At 45.0% G+C, this 14,527-nt stretch overlaps 1 protein-coding gene across 2 annotated transcripts in view; it reads left to right on the forward strand.

Annotated features, from left to right (window-relative positions):
* MTMR7 (myotubularin related protein 7) overlaps nucleotides 1-14,527 on the forward strand; it is a 76,025-nt gene that overhangs the window by 30,006 nt on the left and 31,492 nt on the right. For both annotated transcript variants that reach the window (XM_081130243.1, XM_081130244.1), the window contains 3 exons: nucleotides 1,129-1,286; nucleotides 8,211-8,339; nucleotides 13,309-13,443. In XM_081130243.1, the coding sequence (XP_080986369.1) occupies nucleotides 1,129-1,286; nucleotides 8,211-8,339; nucleotides 13,309-13,443 (422 nt within the window). The remainder of the gene's footprint in view (nucleotides 1-1,128; nucleotides 1,287-8,210; nucleotides 8,340-13,308; nucleotides 13,444-14,527) is intronic.

Consider the following 14,527-nt stretch of genomic DNA (forward strand, 5'->3'; position numbering starts at 1 on the left):
AATACATTTAATGAGAACAAATCTGGTTCAGTGAGTTATCAGCCACGATTTGTGCTTAGATCCACACTATCCACTGGCCGTTGTGGCTTTAGAGCTGGACGTGGGGCTGAAAGGAGCTCAGATGTGCTGTTAAGTGTGAAATGCACATGGAATTTCAAAGACAGTATAAAAGAAAATATATAAAATATCATTTAATAAGTTTTACATTATGTACATGTTGAAATGATATTTTGGATATATTGGGTTAAAGAAATTATATTAGTAAAATTAATTCCATTGTTTCTTTTCAGTTTTTTAATGTGGCTACAGGACATTGTAGATGACCCACATGGCTTGTTTATATTTCTGTTGGGCAGCTTTGGCCTAGAAGCTGCCCACAACTGAGAAAACCAGAGCATGAAAACCAAATCCTATGTCTTATTGCAGGAGTGGGTGTGGGTATGGCCTCACAGGCGTAAAAGGCAAAGAGATCCTGGCAGAACTGAGAGAATTTTATTATATATCTTTCAACTTGCTCCTCTTGACCAGGGTGCCATCCACTATGAATTGATATATTTTTAGGAATCCTATAAATACTCTATGAGCAGTACAATCATGACATTTATATGGTCATAAAAAGGTCAAATATTTGCATTGCAAACATATAAATATATCCTACAGCTTTTTCAACTGTTTTCTTTTTTAATACTGTGAGCATCCAAATGTGGCCATGGCCTGGGCATCGGTCCATCTCCAGAGGCCCTCCCAAATCCAAGGTCAATGGACATAAACTTGAAGTCTGATGAGTGCAAACCTTCTTAATGAATACTTATGCTTTATGTTTTATGTGGTCTGGAAAACATATTTGCTTTCAAAAGCAACTAAAACAAAGAAAGCACAAAATGTGGAGGCCTTGTTTCTAAAATGAAAGCAGCTCTTGCAGAGTTGAGTCCGGCTGTCCCAGGCCTTCCTGCCATTGCTGGGAGGAGGTGGGTGACCTGCCCACAGAGACAGGGTGCTCCTGGGTTCCAAGGGCTGAGGAGCTCGCCTGGCCTCTCCGTGTGCTCCCGCCAGACAGAGCTGTTTTGCAGAGATTTGATTCTGGCTTTGCCTGAGCTTGATTAGGCTTTTTTCTCCCTTTTCTTGCAGTTAAATATGAGGAGTTATACTGCTTTTCATTCAACCCCAAGCTGGATAAAGAAGAGAGAGAGCAAGGCTGGATGCTGCTGGACCTCAGTGAGGAGTACAAGCGCATGGGCCTCCCGAACGAGCACTGGCAGCTCAGCGACGTGAACAGAGACTACCGCGTAAGTGGGGCGTTTAGGGAAAGCCGACCCCAGGCCAGTCGACGCAGCCATGATCTCACACAGCTTAGCACGGCTCCTGCTTGACCGCCCCAGTGTTTGTAGCTCTTTATGGACACAAACACGTGGATTTCCAAGTCTTTCTTGGTTCTTGCTGGCTGTATTTCGTACCCGCTCCTAGAATCAGAAGGCTTGAACGAGGGAGCCTGGAGACCATGCCCTCCACACTCTTCCTCTGACGGCTGAGGCGGTGGAAACCCAGGCAGGCCCAGCGCACCCCCCCCTCCAGGCCGCTTGGTGGGAGCGCTGGCCGGGCCCTGTCCTCCCGTCGAGTGTGTTTATAGCGCGGGGAGTGATTAGTGGGGAGGCCGCGGAGACGCTGATGGCAGTTTGGCACCAGCTCTGCTCTGTACTCACTGAACTCTTGCTTGGTACACAAGGTCACCCAGAGGCTTCCCTGGAGAAATGTGGAGAAATGTGTCTCCGCTCGCAGAAAGGAGTGTGGAGAGGAAGGGAAGCGGGGGGAGGGGGGGGCAGATTAATCCCGTGTTCCCCTTCATGATGGGCTTGCAGATCAGTGTTGGTCTCCCTGGTCATTTTTATTTTATTTCATTATTTTATTTTAATTTTCTCCATCACCATTTATCCCCTGTGTGCCCTCCGCCATCTCCACCCACCCCATCCCCACCCCTGCAGTCACCACACTGTTGTCCCTATTGATTTACAAGATATTTTAAGTAATGAAGTAATGTAAGACCATTACTTACAGAGAATTTACAAAGAAGAGGAAAGGGAAAACACACCCACCATCCCATTGCCCTAACCTTCTCCTATTAAGTTTTAAAATGTCCTTCAGATGTTTTCCTCATCTGCATAGTTTAATAACTTTTTAATGTAAGTAACATATTTCATTATTTAAAATTGGAAAATGTAGAGGAAAGGAACCATTCAAATATATATAACAAAAATGGAGCCATACTGCATATGGCTGTGCTCTGCCTTTCTTCATAGGGCAAATTGTGAGTAGTTTTCTGCCAATAAATACATTTTATATTATTTAAAACATTATATAGTATTACATCATAGGACTATATCATAGTCGGTCTACCTAGCTCTAATTTTTAGACATTTAGATTACTGTTATTTATCATTATTTTAAATAACACAGTGAGAACATTTGGTAACTGTTCCTTTGCCACATTAAAGAATCCTTTTTTTAAAGAAAGCTTCCTGTAGGTGGAATTTCTAGGTCAAAAGTTTACACAGATTTTTGGACATATTGTTAAAATCAATGCAGAAAGTTGTGCCAGTTTCTATAAATTCTCAGCAGTTGTGTATGAGAATGCTTGATTCTTGGTACCCTCACCAATAAAGAGTTTATTTCTTTTTTTCTTTTTAAAATATATCTTTATTGATTTCAGAGAGAGGAAGGGAGAGGGAGAGGGATAGAAACATCAATGATGAGAGAGTCATGGATCGGCTGCCTCCTGCCCGCCCCCGACTGGGGATCGAGCCCGCAACCCAGGCATGTGCCCTGACAGGGAATCGAACCCCGATCTCCTGGATCCTAGGTCGATGCTCAACCGCTGAGCCACACCCAGCCGGGCAAGAGTTTATTTTCTTAAAAAAATCTTTTGACAACTTGATAGTAAGACAGGTGATTTCTCATTTTAATTTCATACACACACTTTGGTTTCTTGGTTTGTAGCTGTGTATGTGCTGGCTGATCAGTTATGCCTTATCTCCTGCTAACTGACTGTTTCTGGTTACATATTTTGAATCCTGATTATTTTTTCACCCTACCATGAAGATTTCCTATATTGCTACACAGGATGCCTATCAGTCAGTTAAATGACCATATAACATTTTATCAAAGGAATGTACCATAATATAGTTAAGTCTTCCCAATTATTAGATATTTAGATTGCTCATTTTTATAACCATGTGGATTTATGAACTAATTATACACTTAAATTTGAAAAAATGCCGATCTGATTGGTGTGAAATGGGTCTCAGTGCAGTTTTATTTGCAACTCCTTCCTCACTAGCAAGTCTGAGCTTGTGTTTATTGGTGATTCAAGCTGACGCTTCTGTGAATTGCCTCTTCATATTATTGCTCCTTTTTTTTCTATAGGGTTGTCTTTTTCTTATTGATTTGTAGAAGTTCTTTATATATTCTAGATAATAATCTGTTATCATTTATAGCTGTTACAAGTATCTCCTCTCAGAAGATATTTCTATACTATTCCTAGGGTACCTTTTGATCCTCAGAAGTTTTGAGTAGTCAGACTTTCCTTTTTTTGGTTCATGTTTTAGTATATTGAATTTTTAAAAATGTCTGGTCTTTTTACTAACAGTAGAATTTGACACTGTATAATTTTAATAACTACATTTTATTAATTATGGTTTGTAATGAATGTTGATATCCTACAGGCCAGCTCCTTCTACGTTACTCTTCTGCATATCTCGAATTTATAAATTAGTTGAGACAGAATGAATGGTTTCATGATACTGAATTTTCTTCATAATGACACTTAAATCTAACAATCATAACCTTATACTGCAAGTAGACATTTGGGGACTTTTTGTCTCAATTGTTGTAAAGTATCTGGCTAATATGACCAGCTAGTTGGTTCTCATGCCAAAGCCAACCTCTTCAGTGGATTTTTAGCCTTGGAATGAAAGGAAGGAAAACCCAAGGTTAGCAAAGAAAAATTTTTAATATGACATACCCTTGTGTAAGGGAGGAAATTTTGTGGAATAATATTTTCTTGGGAGCACAGATTCTTCCTATTTTCAATGAGATTTTCTTCTAGAATTAGCACCACAACCATGACTCATCTTTAGTCACTTAAGTCCAACACTGTAGAGGCTGCAAAACATGAGTTTCTTAGCATTTCTTTTTGAAAGTAACACACAGAGAACCAAAACTAACAATACACCGATTGTGTTGAAACAGAAGAGGTGAAAACCCAGAGAAGTTTCTGATTTTGCAAGTATCATTGAAATAGGGAAAAGATGATGGGCCTTTATTATCCATTTAGAAATATTTTTAAAAGTTGGTTCTTTCAAAAATGTTTGACTAATACTCTGTTGAGAAGTTATGTCTTCATCCATTACTTGGGCTTTTAACCTCATGGTTGAGAAAATGTTTACATTTTCTTTCCTTCTGTTATAAGAGCTATTTATTTCTTCTCACAAATTCTTTGAGATAAGTGGAGCTGGAAGTGTCATCTGATGGAGAGGAAGCTATTGTCCGTGGTGGAAATGACACTATATAGAGTACAAAGACAGTTTCCAGGGCCAGTTCTGTATTTCCTATTCACGTGGTCTTGGGCAGGCTAATTATTATTATTGTCTCATCCTCTCTATCATCATAACTATTATTCCTATTTATAAGACACTGTGAATGGTAGTCTTACTCTCTAAGATTTTCTTTTGTACCTAACTCCTGAAATTGTGTTTTATTAAATAACATAATTGACATTCATTACTAGGTTAAAATTTTAATCTTTCTCTTGGAATAAAATTTAAAGTATAATCCAAACCAGTAATTTAAAAAAAAAAATCTTGTTTATTTTAGTTTTCCACAGCTATGTTTTATGTCATGTATTATTTTATTTATTTATAAATCATTTTATGCTGCTCATACTCTTCTCCCCCATTACATCATAATTTCCTTGAAGTAAATTTTAGGTTCTAAATGTTGAAGAAGAAAGTGATCTATGTAGATATATCTCAGTTCCTGACAACCAGCCCTTCCTTCAAAGTGCTCAATTGAGTGGTTGGTCCTCAGTAAATACAGAACTCTGATTAAGGTGCTTGGGTGGCATCTCAGATGGATCTTATCTTGCAGTGGAAAATACATTTACTGGAAGGTTACAACCAGGCCAACAAAGATCAGGCCTTGAGGTCAGCAACTCTTTTGTATTTATTACTGCCCTGGCACCTAACACAATGCCTGGCTCATAGTAAGAATTCAGTAAAACTCGTCTAGTGAGTGAAAGAATTACCAAAAAAGAGTCCTGTTGGCAAGGTCAACCAAGACATGCAGGCAGTCCAGGCAGGCTAATTCATTTAGTGCAGGACAAAGAAAATTGTTTCCTTTTTAATAAAAATATTTATGCAGCAAGCGTTTTAACTTAATCCACTTTCATTGGCTATTGCAATCAGGGTAAAGAAAATTCAAAAGAAAATCTTGGGGTGGTGAACACACAATACAGTGTACAGATGATGTACAGAATTGTGCACCTGAAATCTGTATAATTTTGTTGGCCAGTGTTACCCCAATAAATTCAATAAAAAGGAGGAAAAAAAGAAAAGCATTTTCTACTCTTCTGAACTTCTCATATTTTCTCCTAATTTCTGTATGTGATTTTCCAAACCAGATACATTTTGGGAGCTGCACTGAGTAGTTTCAGAATTTGGTGGCATGCAGTGTACTAAGCTGTACATTATTCATTGTCAGAATTTTGACTATAACTGCGCGAGCTCGTGTCAAAAATGACAGTATTCAGTGTTATTCAGGTTTGTTATTTTAATTTCCACTTGGAAGTGCTGTCTGCTTTCATGAAAGCAGGATGAATTTGCTTTTTTCCTGCTTGGTTAAGAAGTTGTATCTTGAAACCTGAGTTAACTGGCATCCCTGAGACTTACTTTTTCCCCAAGGCATTTTAGCTTCAGTTAGAGCTTTTCATGCACATGCTTATCAGAAAGCCCCATGTTCAAGCTCTGACCCCTGGTCTTTCCCCCTAGACCCAGTGTTCTGGGGAGAGCAGGAGTCCCTGGGACTGGCATTGCTGTGTTCCTGGAGGCTGTGAGGCTGGTGCAAGCCTGACCACTGTTGTCTGGGCTTGGGGTGTCCTTGTACCTGCCAGCCACAAGGGTCTGCCTTTTCCTGCTCTGTGGAGAGAGAGAGCCCAGGTAGTATTAGAGGGCAGGAGAGTCTTCCTCTCCTTGTGAAGAGAGATGCCCCATGCTGGGCATCTTTTGGCCTTAGGAGGCCACCAGAGGATCTGGCAGAAGCTCCAGGGTCCCCAGCTCACCCCCTTGCTCCTCAGAAAGGCTGCTGTAATAAGCATGTGGAGGTGTCTCACACATTTCTTCTTTATTCTTACTTCCTTTAATCATAAATAACTGCAATTCCTTAGTGTTGTTATAAGGAAGAAAGTAGGTAATCCCCAACTTACCAAAAGCTTACCACTTTCCCTTTAAAAACTGTTATTTTAAGAAAATGTTATTCGTCTGATGCAATGACTACATTTCTCTTGAACCTCAGACAAGCAGTTCTGGCCTGTGTCGTAATGTCTTCCTCACTGCCTAAGGGAGGGGCAGACACAGATTTGCATGGGGAAGGGAGCCTGGTGTCCTGTGGCCGAGATTCCAGTAAAAGCTCCCTGGGTCCAACTGGGCTGGGCCGTCTGTTCTTGAAACAGGATTTTCCTACAGAGCTCGGTGCCAGAGCCCAAGTTAAAGTCTGGTCATCTTCCCTAAAATGTCATTGACAGAATGCTGAAATTACTCTTTGCGCCCTTTTTTCCTCCAATCTGGTGACGAGGACAGTTCAGGCAGCAAGGGAAGGTGTCATCACAGAGCAATGTACGAACTGCGTGGGCTTGGATCTCAGTAGGGTGGGTTTCTATTCCCTTTGGTCCCATCTTTCCAGAGTGGAAGGGAGTGGCGATGATGAGGGACAGAGGACATCCAGATAAAGCGTTTCCACTGTCACTGTGCTGGCTCGAGGAGTCCTCTTGAAACACCCAAGAAGAGGCTTGACTTCCAGGAAATAACCAGTTGCTTTGGCGAAGCCCAGAGAGCTGCCATCCGAACCACTTTCACGTTGCAAAGAGATTGATTGGCTGATGTCAAAGCAAAATGTGTGTGACAACTCTGTGGGATAATATTTCTGTCTCATATCATATTTAGAGATCAGAAACCAAAACTCCTGGTGTAGCTTGACTTCGAAGGTCATGAAGTTGGCAAGTCAGAGCCAGGCTCTAAAGTGCTGATTTCCGACTAACCTGCAAGATCCTTTTAAGGTGCCAGTTTCCACTGTGGGAATCACTGCCAGGCTGCACAGAGAGAGCTAATCGTTTCTTACCACTTATACAATCGACACGAGAAACAAAAATAAAGCTGTTATATTATGCGGTAGGAAGTCAGATCTAGAAATTCACATGAGCTGGAAGTTCCGGGGGGTGGAGGCTTCCTAAAAGAGGTGGAATGGGCTTGGCCCATGGAGAATGGATGAGATTTAGGGAAATCAAAGGAAGGAGTATCCAGGGAGGGCTCAGAGGAGGAATGCACAGTGTGTGCCGGGGACACAAAGGTGACCTGGGGACTTCACTATTGGTGCTTACGTTTTAGGAAGCTGCGTCCCAGAGTCTCTCTTTCTTTGTATATTTATTGGTTTTAGAGAGGAAGGGAGAGAGAGACACACACATCAATTTGTTGTTCCACTTATTTATGCATCTTTGGCTGATTCTTATACGTGCCCTGACCAGGGATCGAACTGGCAACCTTGTCGCATTGGGTCTACACTCTAACCAGCTGAGTACCCGACCCTGGCTGAGTCAGGCTATCTTTCAATCAAAACGGGCAGCTAAAGTTTTCTCAGCCGCCAGGATGCAGAATTGCAATGTGTCCCTTTTTGATGGAAGAACTCATTTGTCACTGTCACACCTCACACGAGGAGCCCTTAGAAGGGACAGCGCACAAGGCAGGATGCTCAAGAGTGCCTTGCTTTCCCTTCACTCGTGATTTTATAGACTTAGCGGCCCTTCATTCCTTTGAAGTGGCTTTGGGTTTCCTCTTCGACTTGGTTCCGAAAACATAAACGCGGCACCTCTAGGCCTGGCGATCGGAACCCGCCGTGGGGTCGCCGAGCATTCCTGGGCTGCCTGACATCCCGCTGTCCTTTCCCGGCAGGTCTGTGACTCTTACCCGACCGAACTGTACGTTCCCAGGTCGGCCACGGCTCACATCATCGTGGGGAGTTCCAAATTCCGGAGCAGACGGCGGTTTCCTGCCCTCTCCTACTACTGCAGAGATAAGCACGTAAGGCCGGCGCGCTCTGTCCTGTGCTTCGCTTCCCCGCGCTGTCACCAGCAGGCGTCCCTGGCGTTCTCGCGGGCGTGCGGATATTGCAGTGTGCGGTGGGACACAGCACCGCCGCGCTGGAGCCCTTAGCTCCTGTAGACGTTGACCTTTTGTGTTTATTTGACAATAAAGTAATGGGACAGAGGCAGGAAATGCCTCAACTTAACCATCCAAGGGAGGGGCGGGAGGCGCTGGGCTCGCCCACAGGATCCCCTTGCAGGGCCCACTTTTGAAAAGCCCCCGATGCACTTGCCCTTCTTCTCGGTTTACCTAATGGCACATTTCTGGAGTACCCTCCGCATAAGAAATCTTTGTTATTGGGGAGTGGCTTTGTTTTTTTAATATTCTTTGTAAATGCTAGAATTAGGTTTGTCTGCCACTAAGAACCAAGTAACAGTGGCTTCACCAGGATAGAATTTGATTTTTTTCTCACGTAAATATCCAAAGCTGGGCAGTGCAGCTCGGTGTCCTGGATGTCTGTCACTCACCTGTCAGGGACCCAGGCCCCTTGCACCTGTCTGGCCCTCCGTCCTAGGTTTGCCCTCGTCGTGTGGTCTGGGATGACTTTAGTGCCAGCCATCACCTCCACACGTGCGCTCACAGCTTTGGGGGGAGGGTTCTGAAACTGTCACATGATGCTTCTCACATCCATTGGTCAGAACTGCACGGGACAGGAGAGAAAATAGTCTTGTGGGTAACCGTGTGAATAACTAAAAATCGAGGTTCCATTTCTGTGGGGGACAAGAAAACCAATTTGGGAAGACAGGAATGGTCTCGCCACCCTCACCTCAGAAGCTGTTTGACTCTAGCCGGTGCAATGGTTTGGTTTTCCAGCGAGATAATACAGCTTTGGGTTCAAAGCCAAGTGGGGCTGTAGACAGTTGCGGCAGGTATGTGTGTGAGTGTGTATGACGTGCACACACCTGCAGGCAGGGAGCAGGGGAGGGTCTGTGTCAGATGCTAAAGGGAAGCTTCCAAAGTTACTTCCAGCTGTACCAGAGTGAGCAGAAGCCTCTGTGGTGGTTACCTGCCTTAAAGGCAAGTATTCATTTAGCTGTTTAAGTTTTGTTAGTTGAAAGGTCATAAATTGTCATATTTTTAGTTACACTCACTGCTCTGAAATGGAGTCTAAAGAAGGCAAATATGTTATTAATGTCTGTATTATTTGACTCCAAATATATTTCAACCTATACAGAACTGGAGCAATGGTGAGAGTCAAAGGAAGATATGAATGAACAGGGAATTTCATGATGTACTGAGATTAGGATGCCAGCAGCATTTACCTTTTAGTAGCATCCACTGATAAAGAAGCAGGAGAGGGGGATCTTTTACTCTTTTATTATGAGGAGGTGGGGATGCTCAGGTACATTAAAGCTGAGCATAGTGCTGTCCCACTTTTTTTATGTTTTGAAGAGTTTTTTTGTATTTTAAAGGGCAAGCACATCATGTCCCAGAATAGGATCTGACTTCTAGCAGTTAGTCCGCTGAGTCCAGCTGCTTCACCAGCTGCCCCAGAGCCTCGTTGCTCCACTGATGCCCTCGTGTGTTTTTCCTTATTAAATATCCAGGCCTGAAGATGAACTCCTACAGCAATCAGTCCTAGTCTAAAATGATCGACTTCCTGTATTTAAAAAGTTTAAAGCAGATAGTCCTTCAAGTTTCAGCTCTTCTTACAAGGCACAAAACGGAGATGTGTTTCTAGGCATTGCTAAAGGACCCAGGTGCCACAGGGGATACGTAATGGGCGTCATGCCCACTCTCCCGTCCCTGTGGACTGAGATCTATATCGCAGGTAGAATGGTCACCAAATTTGTGTTGTGTATAAAGGTTTTACTGTCAAGGTTAATTATGTAAATATCTCTGCTGCGAATAGAAATTTTTATAAAGGGAAATATATTATTGAAGGTGGATTTCTGTGGTTAAATGGAAGACACATGAAATATCAAAGCGCTGTTTCGTTGCTATTTGTTGACCACATTTTCATAGTAAACTCTGTTCTGACTTACCCTTCACTTAAACTAGCTGTTCTCAGCCTGAAGGTAACTGGTAATGGTTGTGGTCACTAACTAGCTTCATTTCTTAACTACAGTCCCACTAGTTGAGTGAGTTTAGGTATGATGTGTGCATCCTCGGACAAGTTCTCACCATTAAATATGTTCCCTTCCCCATCTCACTCTTGCTAGAACCTAAGAAATTGCTGCTTGGCAGCTGTCCTTAACTAATATCTTTATCCCAGATCAAGTATCAGATAAAGGCAGCTCAGAAGTGTTCTCTCTGCAGCCAGCGTTCCCTCAGAGCAGCCGCAGACCCCCGCCCCTCTGAAGATGAGAGAAACAGGCCCCCAGATGAAGCAACTCTGAAAGCCAGGGGCGGGGACCTGCTTTCCATTGATTGGACATAGCTTGACTCTTGTCCCTAACCCCCTTGGGTCCCTACTCTCAGTTCATCTTTCTGCTGACCCTCCCCTAGCTGGCTGTTCGGACCTTCAGGCCCTTTTCTCTTCCACACGGCAGTTGGACTTTTGCTGCCAATGACTCAAGAACTCCACAAGCCTGAAGCAACTCTGCTGGCCCTTCGCTTGCCTTCCCACTCTTCCTGCACTGTGCTCCTGAATTCTGCCCCGCCACAGGCCCGGAGTTCCTGGGGCCACTAGGCCGGCTCCCCTCTCTGTTACAGAATGGTGCGCCCCCCTCCCTGTTACAGAATGGTGCATCTCCCCTCTCTATTACAGAATGGTGCACCCCCCTCCCTATTACAGAATGGTGCACCCCCCTCCCTGTTACAGAATGGTGCATCTCCCCTCTCTGTTACAGAATGGTGCATCTCCCCTCTCTGTTACAGAATGGTGCACCCCCCTCTCTATTACAGAATGGTGCATCTCCCCTCTCTATTACAGAATGGTGCATCTCCCCTCTCTATTACAGAATGGTGCATCTCCCCTCTCTATTACAGAATGGTGCACCCCCCTCCCTGTTACAGAATGGTGCATCTCCCCTCTCTGTTACAGAATGGTGCATCTCCCCTCTCTGTTACAGAATGGTGCACCCCCCTCCCTGTTACAGAATGGTGCACCCCCCTCCCTATTACAGAATGGTGCACCCCCCTCCCTATTACAGAATGGTGCACCCCCCCTCCCTGTTACAGAATGGTGCACCCCCCTCCCTGTTACAGAATGGTGCACCCCCCCTCCCTGTTACAGAATGGTGCACCCCCCTCCCTATTACAGAATGGTGCACCCCCCTCCCTATTACAGAATGGTGCATCTCCCCTCTCTGTTACAGAATAGTGTGTCCCCCCTCTCTATTACAGAATAGTGCATCTCCCCTCTCTGTTACAGAATGGTGCATCCCCCCTCACTATTACAGAATAGTGTGTCCCCCCTCTCTATTACAGAATGGTGCACCCCCCTCTCTATTACAGAATAGTGTGTCCCCCCTCTCTGTTACAGAATGGTGCACCCCCCTCTCTATTACAGAATAGTGTGTCCCCCCTCTCTGTTACAGAATGGTGTACCCCCCCTCTCTATTACAGAATGGTGCACCCCCCTCCCTATTACAGAATGGTGCACCCCCCCTCTCTATTACAGAATAGTGTGTCTCCCCTCTCTATTACAGGATGGTGCATCTCCCCTCTCTATTACAGAATGGTGCATCCCCCCTCACTATTACAGAATAGTGTGTCCCCCCTCTCTGTTACAGAATGGTGCACCCCCCCTCTCTATTACAGAATAGTGTGTCCCCCCTCTCTGTTACAGAATGGTGCAGAACCTCAGACAGCTGCCCAGCTACGTGTCTGGCTGCTCTGTGCTTTTCGGTCCTGCCACAGGTCCTCCGCGGAAGGATGGCATAGCTAGTGAGAAGCATCCCCGCCCTCCCCGATGAGTGCCAAAGCTCACCATTTTATGGGGAAACTGAAACCTTAGCTAACTCGTCCTGGGTTGTGCTCTAGGGACAGTTAAGCTGTGCTTGGCCTCAGAGCTGGGATGCCTTTTCCTGGAGAGAGCCCTGCAGTGTCGTGCCCTGAACAGGCCCTGCCGTGGATATTCTCAGTAAACGTTTCCCGGCTGAGCCTGCCCAGAGCGACAGGGCCCTCTTCCTCCCCATGACCATCACTGTCTCCATCCTCAAGCACAGCGGGCTCACAGGCTCAGTGTAGACTCTTTCAGTCATTCCTACATGGATTGTACTTGCTGATTTGAGTTCACTTTAAATATTAAAATAAACTCTAAATCCATAAAAGGTACTTTGCCACAAAAGTGTAAGTTTTTTAGCTGTGAGGTGTCTCTATACTAGCCTATTAATAATGCTGGGAAATGTTTTGCGTATATTGTATATATTGTCTAACAATAATACTGTGTTAGAATTGAGGAATAGGGAAGTTGCAGAATAGAATGCAGATTGAGTCCAAAGACACCCCCTCTTCCACCTCACTTGGGTTGGCCTAGGTTTGTGCCTGGTGTCCTTAGGTGCCCACGCCAGCCACAGCCTGGGCTTCCCTGCCATTGAAAATCCCTCATTCAAGTTTAAAATTGTTTTGGGGCATTTGTGATGTTTCTAAATGGGCTAGTAAAAAAAATGATGGAAAGCATTTAAAAATATTTTTTTACTGGTCTTGCCATTAACAGTGTCCTATACATTTTGGGGGCAGAGGTATTTATTTTATATTTCTACCTTCAGCAGGGAAATGAATCCACACTGGTGAAAAGAAAAGTAGGTTATTTAAATGGCCTTCAGTGTCCTCATTTGGAGCCTACCCAAACATCCCGGCACATTCTGATTTCTACGCAGAAAACATTTGCACCCCCTGCCCATGCAGGGGGCACACGTGAACTCGGGGGCTCCTTGTTGGGCAGCCGGCCTAGCGGGTCTCTGCTGGGTCCTAGCGCACAGTTGTCTGATGCTGCTGTGTTGCCCGGCCTCTCCCCCAGGCCTCCATCTGCCGGAGCAGCCAGCCCCTGTCGGGCTTCAGTGCCCGGTGCCTAGAAGACGAGCAGATGCTCCAGGCCATCAGGAAAGCCAATCCAGGAAGCGACTTCATTTACGTCGTGGACACTCGGCCTAAAGTAAGTGTCGCCATCTCGCCACTGTGGTGCATGCCTTTGCAGCTCCGAGTCAGGAGCCTGGCCCCAGGCGGAGCGCCAGGCCTGCCCTCGCCGCTCAGGTTGCTTCCTCTGCTAGGGGCCCTTCCTCTCTGCACGGTCAGCATCTGGCCCTCTGCAGGAATGCGGCCTGGGTGTCCTAAGCTCCTGCGTACATCAGGTGCTTCTGATATTTCTCCTGCTCCCAGCATGGTGCAGGGTACACAGTACCCACACCAAATGTGTGTGGTTTAATCTTAGAGATCGTGCTCCCAAATATATAAATTTGGTTTGTTTCTAAAATGAACTTTTCTTGGTGAAGAGATTAAGCAAAAAACCCAAAACAAACAAAACAAACAAACAAACAAAAAAACCACCTCATGGACACAGACAACCGTGTGGTTGTCTTCCCCGAGGGGAAGGGTGGGGGAGGCAGAGGGTACAGGGGCATGAATGGTGATGGAGGAGACTTGACTTGGGGTGTTGAACACACAATATAGTATACAGATGATATATTATAGAATTGTACTCCTGAGACCTGTATAATTTTATTAACCAATGTTAAGATGATGTTAAGAAGAGAATGTCTATGTCATTAGAGACATAGTTTGTACTCATGGGTGATGTGAGAAATTATGAGAACTGGACACTATCCATTGTGCATTGTGTAGACACTCAGACCCCGGCAATTTTCACTGCTTCCCTGAGTCTCATTTCATCAAGTGCTGTGATTCATGGTCTGGGTCACTTAACTTGATGTTCTCCTAGTGTGAGATCAGTGCCTTACTCATACCCTTGATCTCAGAACAGTTCACTCTACAGCTGATGGGAGTGCAGCTGTGGGACAGGTGTGGGTGGAGCAGTGAGGATGCTGAGGTGTGGGTGGGGCAGTGAGGATGCTGAGGTGTGGGTGGAGCAGTGAGGATGCTGAGGTGTGGGTGGGGCAGTGAGGATGCTGAGGTGTGGGTGGAGCAGTGAGGATGCTGAGGTGTGGGTGGGGCAGTGAGGATGCTGAGGTGTGGGTGGGGCAGTGAGGATGCTGAGGTGTGGGTGGGGCAGTGAGGATGCT

This window comes from Miniopterus schreibersii (genome assembly GCF_964146895.1).
Source record: "Miniopterus schreibersii genome assembly, chromosome: 2".
NCBI classification, from domain to species: domain Eukaryota; kingdom Metazoa; phylum Chordata; class Mammalia; order Chiroptera; family Miniopteridae; genus Miniopterus; species Miniopterus schreibersii.